The sequence below is a fragment of the Pan troglodytes genome, chromosome 1 (genome assembly GCF_028858775.2).
Source record: "Pan troglodytes isolate AG18354 chromosome 1, NHGRI_mPanTro3-v2.0_pri, whole genome shotgun sequence".
Taxonomy (NCBI): Eukaryota; Metazoa; Chordata; class Mammalia; order Primates; family Hominidae; genus Pan; species Pan troglodytes.
The window spans coordinates 8,843,024-8,861,689 of NC_072398.2; the positions used below are offsets into that span (position 1 = coordinate 8,843,024).

An 18,666-nucleotide genomic window follows, 5' to 3' on the forward strand; every position below is an offset into this window, starting at 1 on the left:
TTCTCCTTTCCAATGGCAAAATCACCACTGAAAGTAATGTATATTTTGAGACTAATAGTTTAAAAAAGTCAAAGAATACTGAAAAATGTTGATTTAAATAGAGTACACATACATGTTAGTGTGGAGGAAGGAGTGAGGAGAAAGAGAAATACTTGAGGCTTATCAACTTTGGAAAAAAAATCACAAATGAAAATGTTTCTTTCAAAGCTTCTGGAAAGAAATGCAAACATCTCAAACAGCAAAACATCACAGTAACCTACATACTATTGACTTGAAGGAAATCATGGAATGACACAATTTTATTAAGAAGCATTTATACATTACATAGATTACAGAAAATTCTAAAGAGTTACTATCTAGAACACTGACTGCCCCTAAAAATAGAAAGATTTGTTTAGCTCTTCCCAGCTCCTCTGTCTCCCTCCTTTGTCAAAATCACAATTGTTTCCAAACTGGTCTCACAAATTCTCCTCTTGCCAGAGCAGTACTTTCAAGACATAAATCATATCACTCCATTTCCCTGAATAGAATATTTCAATGGCTGGATATTGCATTTAGAGTAAAATGAAAATTCCTTATAAAGTATAGAAGTTTGTCGAGTTTCTATAATCAGAAAACATTTTCTATCATCTCATGGTCACTGTGTTCTAAGAATGCTGGGGCATTGGGACATTTCCTCTACCTGAAATGCCTCTCTCTCTCCTCCTCCATTTCCTTCCAAATACCCCCCACACACAATCAAACACACACCCCTTGTCCACTCAGAATCTTCCTGCCTGTCTATGTGGGATTGATCTGCTCACTACGTACGTCTATGTCTTTATTGCTTTCTACTTCTCTGTACTCAGCCAGTATTTGAATCATGTCAGATTGCTGAAAATTCCAAGATGCATTAATTTCATCTCAGTGAACTTGGTGGCTCATCTATTCAAATTTTCTTCCATAAAATTGTTCACCTGGTAAAGTATTTATATTCATGGCTCAGTTCTCATGGTACTACCTAACTCAAGCCTGTTCTAACCAATTAGATAGAATCAGGCTCGCTTTCCACTCTGCTCCCTGCTCCTATTTTATCACGGTTGTTACTATACTTCAGTGCAATTATATCTGTATGTTCGGCTTCTCAACCTTCCCTGAAGGGTTCTGCACAGTGAACCCCAAAAGGAGGCGGTGTTTGTGTTGGGGTTAAAAGGGTGAGCTCTGGATCAGCTTCCTCAGGCCCAGATCCAGCCTCAGCTTACACTATGTGACTTTTTGTAGAGCATTTACTATCTCTAACTTGCAGTTATGCAATCACTAAAGAGAGGATTAATGATCCTATCTATGGCATAGGGATTAAATGAGCTAATGCATGTAAAACAGTGACACAGAGTAGTCATAGCAAGCTACTTTGAAAGACATATCAGCATTACTGGCTGGGAGGCTTTTTCAAACCACATATGTGCGCAATCTTCACCCTGGTTGTGAATTCCACTGCAATGAGCCCCATCTCACGTATGAATATTTTATATCTGTTAGATATATACCTGATATGAATTGAGAGACTTCTGGGATCAGGAACCAGTAAATAATCAAAGTCCAAATGGTCACAGGATGGGTAACTTTGCTCATGCTCTTTCCCATGCTTGAAATTCTATTTTTTTTTCCTCTTGGGAGAATTTTACAGATCTTTCGAAGTCCAATTTAAATATAATTTTCCAAGTATACCTAATAACTACTACTTCTGTGTTTCCATATAATGAAAAAAAATTGTATACTGCATAGTGGTTATTCATATCATCAACAGTCCTCTTTTTAGTCTATGATCTATGAGGAAAGAATCTACTTTGTATTTTCTGTTAATTTAATAAACATTTGTTAAATGATTAAGGTATGAGACCACAATGTCTCTAAGATTCTTTACTAATCTAAATTTCATAAATTTTATTATTCTGTTTTACTTTAAGAAACAACTCACCCATTAAAATTCATCAGTTTTCCTCTAGAAAGTATTTTTATAACATTTGGTAATATCGAGAACTTGAAAAAATGTTCATTACCTTTGATCCAGTAATTATAAATCTGAATCTATATTATGGAAACAACCAGAGATACAACTTTTAAAAGGGCTATAAATAAGAATGCTCAACATGATATACTTAAGAGCAGTGAAAACTGGGAGGAGTCTAATTTCCTACAAGAATCAAATTACTCACTAAATTACAGCACATTCATGAGACGAATTATGAAACCATCCTAAGCAGTTTTTGAAGTATATGAAATAGTATGGAAAAATGTTTCTGCTATAATTTTCAGTGAGGAAAAACGTAAGATATAAAAGTGAATACAGAATTCCAGTCAAACAGAACTTATAATCAATTTATAGCCTGAGCTTTCCCTCTGTTGAAAACACAGAGCAGTGAACGGTAACATATAAAGAGAAAACTAAGCAGACATAGTATGCTTTTTAAAAATGTAAATATCTCCTTGGACCAGAAATAGTAGAGAAGCCAAAGTTAATAAACAGGGCGGAAGTAGAAGTCATCGAACTATGATCGTGGAGGAATAGATAAAGATCTTGGCTTATGTGAGGACTGGGGATGGGAGAGAACAGACAGGAGGGAAAGGAACCAGTCTCTCTACTGGAAACCCAGAGTGGTAACTGGTCTCCCAAACTCATGCAAGGAGGATGAAAACACCTACAATTCACTGCTTCCTAGGGCTGTAGCCCACATGCAACTCTATGCCTGGGGCAGCAAGAGTAAGTAGCCACAGTTTCCCAGCCCAGACCCCAGCCAAGTCATTCACTAGCGTGGAGACTGGATCTACAATAAAGCTAATATGCCCACAGGGCAGGAGCTCTATGCTGCTGCTAGAAGCTTTGATTGTGACTTGGGTACCAAAGGCAGGCCAAGTTAAAGCAATTGAAAAAAAATCAAAGACAGTGAATGATTTTGGGGGTCAGGAGAAGGGAGTCAGGGAGGGACACATTCACTGATAGAAGGTCTCTATCACAATTCTTCAACTCTGCAGTTGTAACACAAACACAGTCATAGCTAATGTGTATATGATTGGGCGTGGCTGTGTTCCAACTGAATTTTATTTACAAAAGAGGACAGGTTTAGCCCATAGGCCATAATTTCCTGACTTTTTTTTTTTTAAAGACTGGTCAAGTGCAGTAGTGAGAAGGGGGTAAAGAATAGAATAAGCAGTTCAATCTGTAATTGTGAACTTGACACCTTTATAAAAATCATCATTCTAACACCACATAGGAAACTAGTGACTCTGAAGGACAACTTATAAAATCACTAAGTGGAAGGTGAATTCATTTCAGATGAAACAACAGCTGAAAGGGACTTTAATATATTTTTACAAATATCAATGACATAAAAGGAAGATAAATATCCAAAACAAGAATAAGAAATTAGAGGCAAAATGAATATGATAAAAACATTAGAAATCTTGGAAACAAGAATTATTATGATTTACTGCATTGATAACATAAACATTAGAATTAACAGAGTCAAGAGAGAATGAATGAATTAGAAGATAATGTTGAGGAATGCATGAAGATAATAGCAAAAGGTGGAAGGTGATTTTAAACACATGAAAGAGATGTTAGGAGACATGGGGATTAGATCAAGGGGCTAACAGGGATTAGACCAACAGGGATTAGACCAATGTACATCTAAAAGGAGTTTCAGGAAAAAAGAGAAAAGTGAAGTAATACTTGGGTAGACAGTGGCTGAGAAATTTTTCTACATATTAAGGAAGCCATCAGTATTTTAATAGGAAGTTCTAAGTACAGAGCAATACAAAAAATTTTAAAAGAATATATTCATACCATACATATTCAAGGAAAGCCAAAAATGAATAAGGACAATGAGAAAATTATACAAGTCATCAGAGATAAGACAGCTTATCTACAAAAGAATGAAAATTATTGAAAATAAGAGGTACCAGAAGAAAACAAAAATATCTTCAAAATACTGATGAAAAGTCAGTCAGTCTAGAACTCTATTTCTGGTGAAACTATGATTCCAAAACAAGGGGGAACAATTTTTTTCAGTTTGAGATGGAGTCTCGCTCTGTCATTCAGGCTGGAGTGCAGTGGTACAATCTTCACTCACTGCAAACTCCACCTTCCGGGTTCAAGCAATTCTCCTGCCTCAGCCTCCCGAGTAGCTGGGATTACAGGCACCCACCACCATGCCCGGTTCATTTTTGTATTTTTAGTAGAGATGGGGTTTCACCATGTTGGTCAGGCTGGTCTTGAACTCCTGACCTCAAGCAATCCACCTGCCTCAGCCTCCCAAAGTGCTGGGATTACAGGTGTGAGCCACCACGCCCAGCCCAGACTAAGAGTTTAACACCCATTCACTCACACTGAAAGAACATCAAATGTGAAGGGGGGAGGAATATAAGATGCAACAATGATAGCACAGTAATTATTTAAATATATTCATAAATGTTATTACCTAATAATTATTAAACAGCAGTAATGTTTTTAAGAAAAATGACAGTACCCAAAGTCTGGAAAAAAACTGAAAAGAAAGTAGAAGGAGTTCAATTGTTAGTTAGAATGTTCTAAAACATTCACCTTATTTAGAAGAATAAATATACTACATAAATTTATAGCATGTTATAAAATTGTATAGTTTACAAAATATGTTAACATTTAGGATTACCCAGTAAATTAACAGGAATACTATGTACATCTTCTTAAATGTTATTGGAGGTGTTAGGAAGAGAATATTTAAAAATTTATCAAATAGACAACCAGAAAGAAAATATTAATAGAATATATATGTAAATAAATAAAATTAAATTATCCTAGTATAGACCAGAAAATGAGTGGACAAAAATTGCAAAAATTATGTGCATCATAAACCCAGTTGCATAATTCATGTATTTATGCACATGCAATAAACACCTACCTACCAGATATAAACAGAACAAAAGATAAACATTATGTATCATGGAACTGTGGAAATACAAATGTTTTCTTCTCTACATTTTTCAAGGTTGTCTAAAGTTCCTATGCTAAACAGATATTAATTTTAAAATATAACTTAAAAATGGTAAAGATGGTAAATTTTATATGTATATTTTACCTCAATAAAATTTTTAAAAATTTTTTTTAAAAATCATAAAATGGTAGTGTTCCCTTATCCATGGAGATACCTTCCTAGATCCCCAGTGGATGCTTGGAGCAGCAGATGGTACTGAAACCTATATATACTATGCTTTTTCCTATACACACATACCTACGCTATAGCTTAATTTATAAACTAGGCACAGTAAGAGATTAAAAAATAATAATAAAATAGAACAATTATAACAATATACTGTAAAAGTTCTGTGAATGTGGTCTCTCTGTCTGAAAACATCTTATCATACTATACTCACCCTTTTTGTGATCTGTTGATCTGATAACCAAGATGGCTCCTAAGTCAGGGGTCCTCAACCCCTGGGCCACAGATGGGTACTGGTCTGCGGCCTGTTAGGAGCCGGGCCACCCAGCAGGAGGTGAGTGGCCAGCGAGCAAGCGAAGCTTCATCTGTATTTATAGCCGCTCCTCATCGCAAGCATTACCGCCTGAGCTCCGCCTCCTGTCAGATCAGCCGCAGCGTTAGACTCTCATAGGAGCCAGAACCCTACTGTGAACTGCGCATGTGCGGGATATAGGTTGAATGCTCCTTAGGAGAATCTAATGTCTGATGACCTGTCACTGTCTCCCATCACCCCCAGATGGGACCGTCTAGTTGCAGAAAAACAAGTTTAGGGCTTCCACTGATTCTTCATTATGATGAGTTGTATAATTACTTCATTATATATTACAATGTAATTATAATAGAAGTAAAGTGCACAATAAATGTAATGCCCTCGAATCATCCTGAAACCATCCCCCTGGCTTGTCCACAGAAAAACTGTCTTCCATGAAACTGGTCCCTATTGCCAAAAAGCTGGGGACCACTGTCCTAAGTGATGAACAGGTGGGCAGTATATACAGCATGAATACGCTGAACTAAGCGAGGATCCACGTGCCGGAAGGGATGAAGGTAGACGGCAGGAGGTTTCATCATACCACTCAGAACAGTGCCCAGCGTAAAACATATGAATTGTTTATTTTTGAAATTTTCCACTTAATATTTTTGGATCAAGGTTGACTGTGGGTAACTGAAACCAAGGAAAGTAAAACCTTGGATGGGTGGGAAGGACCACTGTAAAATGTTATTTTTAAAAAAGCTTATTTGTTTCCTGTCCTCAAACATAAGGGGGAAAAAAGGAAATATCAGAAATGAAGAATTTAAATGTAATAGTTACAAACTAGTAGTTGTAAGCCAAAAATAAACCCTAAACTAGTTTGAGGGCTGGTTTTTCCTATAAATCTCTGGAAAATGGACATTGCTTCAACTTGAAGGTATAGTTAATGAATTTTAAACTTGTTTTCAACTCAGATATTGAAAAGAGAGAGAGTGTGTGAGTACAGGGAGGAAGAACAGAAAGAAAGAGGATACAGAGAAGAATTTGCATGAGAACATTCTCATCCAGTTCCGGTAACTTAATTACTCAATGCTCTGTGCATGTTGAGTTGATTTAAGTCATGTGGCAAATGCTACAATTCCTATTCAAGAAAGGCACTGGAACAGAGTCATCATTTGGCATGACTACATCAAGAAAAGCTGCTGACAGCCAGAAGAGATCAAAAGCAGATCAGGTTGCTTAACGAACTACAAGTCACTGAGCTCAGAAAGCCAGGGAAGCACCCTGAGGAAATATGGAAATCTTGGGAGTGAGCAGAGAAACTAAACACAGTGGATGTTATTATAAAATGCTAAAATGAGATTCAGTCGTCTCATTAAAATGTCTGAGCCATAACACATTATTTTTCAGCCTTTCCTTAGAATTAAAAATCAAGTCTCTAAGCAGAAACAGAAGTGCTACGGCCAGCAGATGAGCTACTATGATTATTGCTTAACTGTCTTTATCAAACTAATCACACTGCTTATTCTATGTTTACCTTATTATGAATGACCAAGATTTATTGGATATTTATTGTATGAAAGGTATTGAGATAAATGCTTTCTATACTTTATCCTATTTTCTAAACCTTTTTATAACAACTTGCCTCTGGGAAACAAAATGTGGCCATATGAATCTTCTTAAATGAATTCCCTCACTTGATCACTTAGAAGGAATCATTTTTGTCAGGAGTTCGAGACCAGCCTGGCCAACATGGCAAAATCCTGTCTCTACTAGAAATACAAAAAATTAGCTGGAAGTGGTGGCATGTGCCTGTAATCCCAGCTACTCAGGAGGCTGAGGCAAGAGAATTGCTTGAACCCAGGAGATGGGGAGGCGGAGGCTGCAGTGAGCCGAGATTGTGCCACTGCACTCCAGGCTGGGCGACAGAGCAAGACTGTCTTAAAAAAAAAAAAAAAGAAAGAAAAGAAAAGGAATCATATTTAATAGGCTACTTTGATCAAAGTAGACATTATTTCAAAGTAATTGTTCCTAAAATAATATAATCCAATAATTTTCCATTTGACTCCCATTTAGTCAGATGGACGTACATATCTATTTATATTCCTCTCGTTCCTAAAAAGGACATGAGGCAGATTTCATGCGTTGTTGATACGAAATTCTACATTTGGGTATATCTTTTTTTCCCAGTAACTGAATTTATATTTCAGTCCATAAGATTTCCTTCCTCATGTCATAAAACATCTTGTTTTGCATGGAAAACCCCAAATTTAGAAAAGCAAAAAAAAAATGAGGTAAATTATGATTTGTCAGTTTTTAATCCTGAGTTTGACAGCTTTGTAAATAGCTCTTCGAGCTGATTCCATTTTTTAAGAAGAGTAATATATAATTATATTATTTCATCAACTATAGCATCATTTCTCCAACCTTCCCTGTAAGCTCCTCAAAGGTAAACGCCATTCTTCTGTTACTAACACAGTACACCAGCCTTGCATTTCTCAAAATATGTTTCAGTGACTACAGAACACACCAGAGATTCTGTGAAAAAAGTGCTCTGTAATAAATGGGAAAACAATTGCAACCACCCTGTTTTTTTTTTTGTTTTGTTTTGTTTTTTTTTTGGAGAATACCATTAAGTCCTTTTAACTTTAACTTAACATTCATCTGGTCATGAAACTCCCCATTTCAACAATTCTATCAAATTGTAACAGGCTGTGTTCAGATTGGGGAAAATACTGTGCCAGGCAAATGTGATCGTTGTTGGCCAAGGGCACAGGTCTGATGATATCTGAAAGACAAGTTCATCTTTCCCTGATATAAAGTATAAACCTTCAGGGTTAAAATCCTCTCTTTAAACTCTGAGGTACTCAAAAATTGCTAAGATGCTCCTTCAATATCTAATCTTCTGTGCTACCAAATGTAGGCACCTAGCACTTGTAGGTGGCAAATGCAGATGTGGAAATAGTATTCAGAGGCGCTGGCTGCTTGTCTTTTTCTTTCTTTATTTTTACTTATTTATTTATTTATTTTTGAGATGGAGTTTCGCTCTTGTTGCTCAGGCTGGAGTGCAATAGCGCGATCTTGGCTCACTGCAACCTCTGCCTCCCAGGTTCAAGTGATTCTCCTGCCTCGGGCTCCCAAGTAGCTGGGATTACAGATATGTGCCACCATGCCTGGCTAATTTTGTATTTTTAGTAGAGATGGGGTTTCTTCATATTGGTCAGGCTGGTCTCGAACTCCTGACCTCAGGTGATCTGTCTGTCTCAGCCTCCCAAAGTGCTGGGATTACAGGTGTGAGCCACCATGCCTGGCTGGCTGCTTGTCCTTTTCAAACCCACTATCTGGTGTTAGCTAGGTCTTTCTTTTCAGCTCCAAGTCTTGCGAGAACTTGCCATTTTCATAATTACATGTATGTTTAATGCCTATAGTAAGAAGTTGTGTATTTATCATAAGAAAATGGGATCACATTCCAAAGTGATGTAACTCCAGAAAGCAAACATAAATCCTGATATCCTGATAATAGGGTCACCCATTCCGCTCCTTTATCAAATCACCTGTAAACTATGAAATCCTACTTTACAAGACTGAACTATTGATTGAAGTGGGAAGTATTTTCCAGATCCCCTAGAAATGCCTCTAGCATTTACACATCATAGTGTGTGTAAATTTCATAAGCAAACCAAGATGCCTGTCATCAGGTTGAAGTATAATACTATAGCATGAGTGGTTTTTTTTGTTGCTTTAAGAATTCATTCTTAGCTTAAAATACACAGTACCACAATATTATACAAATGTAACATAGTTTTATTTATTATTATTGTATGAAAAACAGAGCAAGTCAAGGCAGTCTTTCTTGGCCTCAGTCAATGAGCACCAACTTGTAAGGCTCCAACAGGGTACAGGTAATGACAGAATTTCAGCCCTCTTCAACAGCAGTTACTGTAACCTTTGTGGATCCACAGCACCTAGCAACTGTCTGCTATGAACCAGGTCCGTAATAAGTGTTGTTGAATACAGAAGAACTATAATCACACTACATAATGTCCCTATGCTCACTGAAATCCATTTTAAAACATCTGTAACTAGAATATCACAACTCTATGAATTTGATTACAGATCAGTATCTTTGGATAAACACATCTCAAACTTGGGAGTCTCTTAAAAAGTTCTATCTTTTTGGTTTCTGGACAGGGGTAACCAGGCCTTTTCTTCTCATACAGTAACACAGTATCAAATGAAAAGCTCAGGTAAACGTATTTACTCCTCATCTGTATGTAATACAGCAAGAAAGAAGCTGAAATAGATAGCTGAGGTGTTCGCAACTCAATAAGAATATCAAGAAAAGGGGGTAGCAGGAATTTTACTTACAAAATAAAAAAATCTGCAAACTATTTGTTTTTTTGTAAATGCCACTTTTAATTCAGAAATTTGAAAAATTTCAGCCTATTATTCTTCAAAATAATTTTATGTAAAGCTTGACTGGTAATAAAACAATATACATGTATGTGGTTTTTAAGTAGAAGAAGATATTTTGTTCCCAGGAAAGTTCATAAGCCAGAAAATCCTGGGCAAGTACACCAAGGGAAAATGGGGAAGGACTATTTATCTTCTACTACAACAATGACATAATTTGTATCCAACCATGACATGACCAATACCAAAATGTTCTTGGTTATAAAATGAAAACAAAATGTAAACTTATTCCTGACAAGACGGACTGTTAATTGAAATAACCAAGATATTACTTAATAACCAAATTTTTGATACACATAACTTTTTAAACAACCAAAGAATAAGAATATAGGCAAAATTGTTCTTTTGCCACACACACACAAATTTAGTTCTATAAAGATAAAAAAGATTACTTTTCTCTAAAAACATTGAAAAGTCTGCCTTCTCTCATTAAAAAAGCATAAACAGAAAACATGAGTTCAGGATTTTAAGTTACCTTTCAAGTCTTTCTTCAGTTTTCTGAGATCTTTTTGAAAATCTTCAAACTTCATCTGTGAGGCCTGAAAAAGGTCCTGGGGTTCTGGCAGTGGGAAGAGGCACTGTTCTTTTCCAGCATCCTAATGAACAAAAAACCCCATCATATTTAAAGAAATTGGTTATCAATATAAAAAAGAATAATAGCAGGTATGTCCAAAACAAAAACAACAACAAAAAGTACTGCCAAATCATCCAACGAATAAAGAATAATGGAATATGACTAGATGTAAAAATTGTCTTACCTCATCAAAATTTCGGAGATAATACGAAACAATATATGACAAAAGGCTTCTGCTATTGTCCTAGGCAGAAAGACCAAAGTCAGTGACAATATATTTTTTAACTAATTAAATATAAAGTGTTACCAAAAAAGATTCTAGTGAATTCATGTATATACATGAGAACATTTGGAATGAAATGTGAAATTTTACATTTTGAATTGTCTTGGCCATGGTGTCTAAGGAGTTTGATGGCTTAAAAGATTTTTCTCCCCAGTGTTCCAATCTTAGCACAGCTATTTAGGGGCAAAGTCTAGACTGTAAATACTTTCCAATTGTTACCCCCCTCAATTAGAAATTTAGCTCATGTCTTGTATATTTTATTATTTTGTGTTTTTATTGTTTTTGTTTGATAATTTTTTATGTTTTAAAACTACTATCTTAAAAGAAATAATTAAACATTGCTAGCATTGATATATAGCTGGACTAACAGATACCACTCCAACAGTAAGTTTGATTGAGGCTCATTAGCATATAGATTAGGGAAATAAAAAAGCTAAGTATCATTTTAAGTAAAGCGGAGCTTTTAACCATTCCAATACTAAGTAAAGGGGAGCTTTTAACAATTCCAATATTATAATTTGTTATATCAGCAATTGAGATTTGAGGAGTTAACACTCATGTGGTTATAAATAAGACAATGTGGATATTTCTATTTAAAAAAAGGTAAATTTGTTTCATATCTAACACACTTCAAAAATACCTTTTCACCTCCTTTCTGGTTTATTTAGGGGCATTAATTTTCATTTTACTTTTTTTTTGTATTGTTCCAAAGTAGTAGTAGATAATCTGAATTTGAGAGCTCAAGTATACATTTTACTTTAAAAACAAACCCTATGATACAAACTACATTCTCTGGAATGTTTAATATAACCACGATTTTTTCTATATTTGTAAAAAGAGCAAAACCTCTTTATAATCAAGTTTGACATGAGTCAGTAATATAGCTATTAGAGATATCCCTCATTAGACAGGATTTGCTTGTAAAATGATTTAAGCAACTTGACTTCCTTTCTCTCTCCCAACTTGTAATTCAATGAAACGGTTGGCAGCACCTGAATCAATTAACAAAACTAGGCATGCTGAGAGAAAATTCTAAGTGATCAAAGTAACAGCTCTGTCCATGGAGGTCTATAAATAGTACTAAGGAATAAATATAGTTACATTTGTTTCACAGAGAAAGAACCAATTCAGGAAGACTTTGCATAGCTCTTCTGAGTACAAGTGAAACTATTTTAAAAACATATTTCTTGATTACATATTTAAATTTTTATTTTAGATTACCTCTTGATTATTTAAATTAATGAAATTTAACCTAATAGAGGATTGCGTAAGATATATAAACTGATACCAAAAAAGTCCCACAAATGATCTCTTATTTATATATGATCACTAGAATCTATTTCCAGTTCATTTCTATAATTTAAATATGATATTGATGCTATATATTTCAATGTTATTTGCAAAAGTTGTTTCACTCCAACAAGCAGTTTCTGAGTATTCAAGAATTACCATAGGTTAAGAAAAGGACTTTTCTTTCTTTTTTTTTTTGAGAAGGGCTCTCACTGTATTGCCCAGGTTGGCCTTGAAAAGTCCACCGAAGTAGCTGGGATTATGGGCTCATGCTATTGCACTCGGCTTAAGCATTTTTTTTTAACAAATGTAATTTATCAGCTCTCTATAGTAGATACTTCTATGAAAATGTGAATCATACACATGAGCATTTGAACAATTATAAAAATTAAAAAATCATATGCTGCTGGTGTACCAAGGAAGGACTATGAATTATTCGATTTTGGAAGAGCAGTGTCCACATTCCATAGATGCTCAACGAAAGAATATTGCATGAATATCTGTATTAATTTGACAACACACACACACGTACACACACAGAGACACAGTCTCCGACTCCCGATGCTTCATCTTACAATTTTTTGACTTTACAATGGTACAAAAGTGATACGCATTCAGTAGAAACTGTACTGCGAGTACCCATACAACCATTCTGTTTTTCACTTGCAGCACAGTATTCAATAAATTACATGAGATATTCAGCACTTTATTATAAAATAGGCTTTGTGTTAGATGATTTGCCCAACTGTAGGCTGAGGTAAGTGTTCTGAGCATGTTTGAGGCAGGCTAGGCTAAGCTTTGATGTTTACTAGGTTAGATGTATTGAATGACTTTTCACTTATGGTATTTTCAACTTAGGATGGGTTTATCAGGCCATAACTCCATTTTATGTTGAGAAGCATCTGTATATAAAACAATAAACAAATTGTTGGCTGGCAGAAAAGATTTTTAAAAGTCTCTCTCTCTCCCATGAAGGAAATTATTTCATTATCTAGGAAGGACAGTCCTACATATTTTTATTTCTACAAGCCAATTATTAAACTTAATATTTCAAAAACATGTCCAGAATTTCCTTTATCCTACTTTTTTGTGTGATGATTTTTTTATCAGAGAAATGTAACTCTTATTTTTTAAGTTTACCGTCTCCGACTTGAGTCTGTGACTCTAACCATCATTCCTAACCTCATATTTCTACTGGCACTCTCACAATTGCTTAGACATTAATTTCAAACAAACACAACTGCAGAAGTAGTACCAAAAAATGATTAGGTCTGCAAGAGACCTTAGACATCCCCCTACACACCAGTATCAAGGAGAAAATCATATGCAGCAGAGTAGAATCACCTTTTATATTTTATTTACAAGCCATTTTACTCATCATTGTGTTATTTTCAAAATATGGACCTATTGGCCTCCATTGCTTAACATGACAAAGAAAAAAATAAGAGATATACTGTCTAATTCATAGAAAATAATTAGCCTTCAGATTCCAAAAGGATAAATATTAGCAGACATGGGAAAGATACGGTAAAAGAAATTATTGTTTTATATTAAAACAACATAAAAAGTTATTTTATATTGTTTTTATATTAAAAAGTTATAATTATGCATTAGACATAAGAATGAAAATTATTCACTTTAGGAAACATTAATCACAAAATCACAAATATCTGATGGACATTACTTTTTTCTAGCTCAGAACATAAAGAAGCATTTGACCTAGGAACATAAAAGAAATATTTTTTACAACTGCTTTACATTCAAACCCATTACTAAACAAAACCTTGACTCCTCAATGTGCTTACGGCCACTCATGCAAAATACTTACACTGCTCTTGACATCTTTCAGTTTTGGAAGAATGTCTAATCCAAAGCCATCTGCCTGTCCTCGAGTCTTATTTCCTCCATTCATGTAGTTGCCAAAGGCAAGAACCAAACCTAGAACCTGCATAACCCCTGGGCCATTTTTTAATGTCTGTAAAACAGAATAACAACAAAAAACAACTTATATCTTATACCAGGTTTTGTTTGAATCATCGAGTCGATGCCAGCTATTTATATTATATTAGGAGTTTTGGGTCACAACCGAACTTTATCATTCCTAATTATTAGGTATATTTTAAGAGCAGTATCCCGAAAGTTAGCAAAAGTTGCACCACCCACAAACATTCAGGCATGCCTTTGTAAGCTGGGGGATGCTATGTTAGGCCATTTCTATGATGTAATTGCAAGGAAAACAAGGCTGTGTGAGAACTATTAAGGCTATATGGGAACAAAGGCTATATGATAACTATTAGATAAGGCCAAATGAGAACTATTACAAAATAACATCACTAATATCACTGCCATTGTCTTAATGGTGCCTACGTCTGGAACAATACCAATGTTTGGCATCAGCAGAGGAAACCAAAAAGCAGATTCAGAGATTAATTTCTAAATTTAGGTTTACCCCCAAAGAGCTCACACTCATTTCTTTCAAAACACTGTGTTTAACTTGACTTTGCATGTCACTTCTTCTGAAAATGTGAGCCTTTAAAAACATCTTTTCACTTTTCAAAATGATTTACCGCAACTAGAACAAATGGTACTACTGATATTTGACAAATTGTTTTAAATGTTAACATTGGTCATTTCTGCCAAGCATTTATTTTTTGTTTTCTGAAGAATATTTGTCTTCTGTTGAGCCATATGGCTGTTCCTAAATTATTTGGCTGGAATAATTATTAACAATTTGTGGAGAGGTCCTTCCAGATAACGAAAGAAAGTAAAAAAAAAAAAAGCCTTCAAATTACATTCCTTTGGAAGTCTGATGTCTGAGAGGACCGTGAAAACTGAAGATTTTGTTTTGGCAAAAGGAGAGGGCAGAGAAATCTCTGGAGGCCAACATGTATTGGCCACATTCTAGCAATGTGGTCCTGCAGCCCTGGGCGCCCGCCGGAACATTTACTTTGATCTTGAAGGTCAATCATAAAATGTTCCCTTCTGTGGGACTGCGATCCTTCAAATTTGGTGAGTACTTAGAGTAAATAAAAGAATGCTTTTCTGAAATATGAACATGGCTGAGCACAATTAAATGAGACTCAACTTCAGCTCTCTTTGGACCAGAACTCACCTCACACAATTTCTGTAGTAATTCCAGTTTGCGACGAATTGAGCAAATGCTTTCTGAAAATGTGGACTGGAACAGGATGCAAAAGACTCGCTCTGAAAAGTTGGGGATTAGTGACAGTTCATAAAGGAACCTAAGGAAATAAAGCCAAGTTAAAAAGAAAAATATAATTCACATAAACAGATGTTTATCCTCATCTCATTCACAACAAGTATGCACTGAAGAGACTGCATTTGCATTTTCCAAACAAAACGGGCCCACCCATAGCCTGGACGCCCTCTACGTGGTTATAAGGCATGCTTACTGTTCAGGTTTGTCCAGAGACTTGGCATTTTCCTTGTCTTTGGAAGATCGGCCATGCTTTTCTATTTTTTCGAGTTCGTCTGACTGTGCTCTCTAGAAAAACAAAAACCAAATAGTTTTTCAAAGTCTGGCCAACAGAATCCCTTAGATAATAATCTAATTATCTTGATAAATTTGCTGATCTGAATACAGCAAAACGCTATATATTTTCATGTTTCTTAGCATCTGTATATAGTAAAGCTTGACTTAATTCATGAGGCATTTTAAAGTGTAAATATGGCCGGGTGTGGTGGCTCATGCCTGTAATCCCAGCACTTTGGGAGGCCAAGGTGGGCGGATCACCTGAGGTCAGGAGTTTGAGGACTGGCTTGGCCAACATGGTGAAACCCCATCTCTACTAAAAATACAAAAATTAGCGGGGCATGGTGGCAGGTGCCTGTAATCCCAGCTACTTGAGAGGCTGAGGCAGGAGAATCACCTGAACCTGGGAGGAGGAGGTTGCAGTGAGCCTAGATTGCACCACTGAACTCCAGCCTGGGTGACAGAGCAAGACTCTGTCTCAAATAAATAAATAAATAAAATAAAATAAAATAAAATAAAGTGTAAATATGTTTAATGCAAACCAGATTATCCCCAAATCTTCCAAATAATGTTATTGACCATTAGTGATCTGAGAAATGTTTATTCTTTCAAGCATGCTTTAAAACAATAGTTTTCCTTTGTTAGTTTGCCGGTCTATAATACTTTCTAGAACACAGGCATTTCATTTTATAAAGTAGTATTTCTTATTCAGAAGTCAAGTTGAATTTGGAAGCAATTTGATACTAAAGGTTTCATAACATTTTTAAAGAAAAAAAGTATTTATTTAACTATGGAAATCATTGTTTATTGCTTTTTGTACTTGGGGGAAAATATAATTAAATGATTTAAGTCATGGAACAAAAATAAAAGGTTTTGATCCTTTTGCTGGATTTTCTTTTTCTTTCTTTTTTTTTTTTGAGATGGGGTCTTGCTCTGTCACCCAGGTGGGAGTACAATGGCGCGACATCTGCTCACTGCAACCTGCGCCTCCCGGGTTCAAGCCATTCTCCTGCCTCAGCCTCCTAAGTAGCTGGGATTACAGGCACCTGCCACCACGCCTGGCTCATTTTTTGTATTTTTAGTAGAGACAGGGTTTCACCATGTTGGCCAGGCTAATCTTGAACTCCTGACCTCAGGTGATCCACCCATCTCGGCCTCCCAAACTGCTGGGATTACAGGCGTGAGCCACTGCGCCTGGCCTGGATTTTCTTTTTGATACAAAAATGACTCCATGCCTATTTTCTTCTTAAGTGTCTTCTGTTACCCTTTATAATCGCAAACTAAAAATTTGTCATTCTAAATGTGTTTCCTTATGAGAGAAGATCCTGTACATTTTTAATATTAATATAGGGTAGGAGATTTTATAGACTTCAAGAAGCACAAATCTGTCTTTATTTTATAGAATATTTGGATTATTTTTATTTGTAGTCCTGTCTTTATTATTTTACAACTCACAAAGGTGTATTAAAAGAGCCAAAATATCACATTTTCTTCATGCATTAAGAATAGACCACTATATTATGATTTCTGAGTCATCTTCAGAAGTTAATATTCTTTCAATATTATTTTTGTTTAAATAGACGAGCAGCTCAGCCAAGAACTGCTATAGAAGCTACAGCCTGATAAATTTCAAGAGACTTGATAGATACCACCTAAACAAAGCTAGGTTCTGCTTTGTATTTACTGATTGTTTTGAAATGCAGGTTTTCAGTTGATAGGATTAACTAACAAAGACGTGTCTCAAAAGAAGTTTCTTTTAACGAGAGAAGAACTGATGAGAGATCTGCCAGAGAAGCTGATCCTCTGACAGTTTCATAAATTTTGCATTTGGAATGTGATGCGTCAGAAGAATACAAAGAAGTAACGGAGGTACATTTCACTGCAAATATCCCAAGCTACTCAAAAAATTAAAACTCTTCTTCTAGAATTTCAATTGCACAGTAATCTTACTTTTATCTCCAGTTAATTGTGGCTTTGCTCAAGAATTTTACTACTTGAGCAAATACTACTTCATTCGTCAGTTACCTATGAGAGTCAGCCTCATAAATAATATCATAAGACCATGTAAAGCCATATTACAAGACAGACTTTTAAAAATGACAATACCCATCTTTCTGGCAAATGAGAGACTCAGGTAATATTCTAAAAGAACATTAAAGCTAAGAATACAGACAAGGCAAGGGTTGTTTTAAGACACACAAGTCCCCACCAAAGTATAACACATAAAGGTCTCCAATCCCTATAACCTCTTTATTGTTTTAAAGGAAAGAGTTTCTACCAGAGCAGTTGGTTAGTCAACTATCTCCAAGCCTAACCCCTTTCTATACCCAAAACCTCATAAAAAAAAAAAAAATCCAGCTTGCTACAGTTTGGTGACATAATTAGGTTTCTTAGTTTGATTTTGTTTAGACACCTTAATATACACTCAATCTAGCTGTTGAATAGACTCAACGTGGGGTTGAATGACCAGAATCCTACTCCATGGACACAGTAAATTTCCCTGGGTCTTAAACAACACAAAAACAAATCAAAAGGCAGCTGTAAGCACAAAAAGATGGCTAAGGTAAATCAGAGTAATAATTAAAGATACAAGAGAAGGATGAAATTCATCAATGTCTTCAGAACAAAGTGACTTTCTACTAGTACTCTAGAGGCACTCCCCAAACTATTCAGCACATATGAATTACTAATTGCACAGTCCTTTATACCTTGTACTCTATTAGACCATTTCTGCTCACTTCAGAAAGAAATAAAGCTGCCCTGGGCTCACAGTACACTTTATGGCAAGTCGAGGGAACTGTCACTTTATCTATGCCCCATAAACTCCTTTCTTGTTATCCACAACTATGGGTACATAGTTTCTCTTTTTCTCTCTGGGGCTTAGTTAACTCCACCTCAGGTAATCTCTGGCCCTCTCACTCTCATATACACATATGCACAAATATATACATACATGTGTACACACACACGGTCAATTCTTGCTATTTATGGACTGGGCACTGAATCAGCATATACTGAACTATTACTTCTAGAAAAAATATAGGGCTCCTGTGAGCCTCTGGGGTCACAACATTTTCATTGACTGAC

General features: G+C 35.6%; 1 protein-coding gene across 4 annotated transcripts in view; it reads right to left on the reverse strand.

Moving 5' to 3' along the window:
* The window catches only part of FMN2 (formin 2), a 389,598-nt gene that overhangs the window by 134,649 nt on the left and 236,283 nt on the right, over positions 1 to 18,666 (reverse strand). For all 4 annotated transcript variants that reach the window (XM_054660803.2, XM_054660802.2, XM_054660798.2 and 1 more), the window contains 5 exons: positions 15,500 to 15,591; positions 15,199 to 15,328; positions 13,915 to 14,061; positions 10,698 to 10,757; positions 10,415 to 10,535 (listed from right to left, as the gene is read on the reverse strand). In XM_054660803.2, coding sequence (XP_054516778.1) covers positions 10,415 to 10,535; positions 10,698 to 10,757; positions 13,915 to 14,061; positions 15,199 to 15,328; positions 15,500 to 15,591 — 550 coding nt within the window. The remainder of the gene's footprint in view (positions 1 to 10,414; positions 10,536 to 10,697; positions 10,758 to 13,914; positions 14,062 to 15,198; positions 15,329 to 15,499; positions 15,592 to 18,666) is intronic.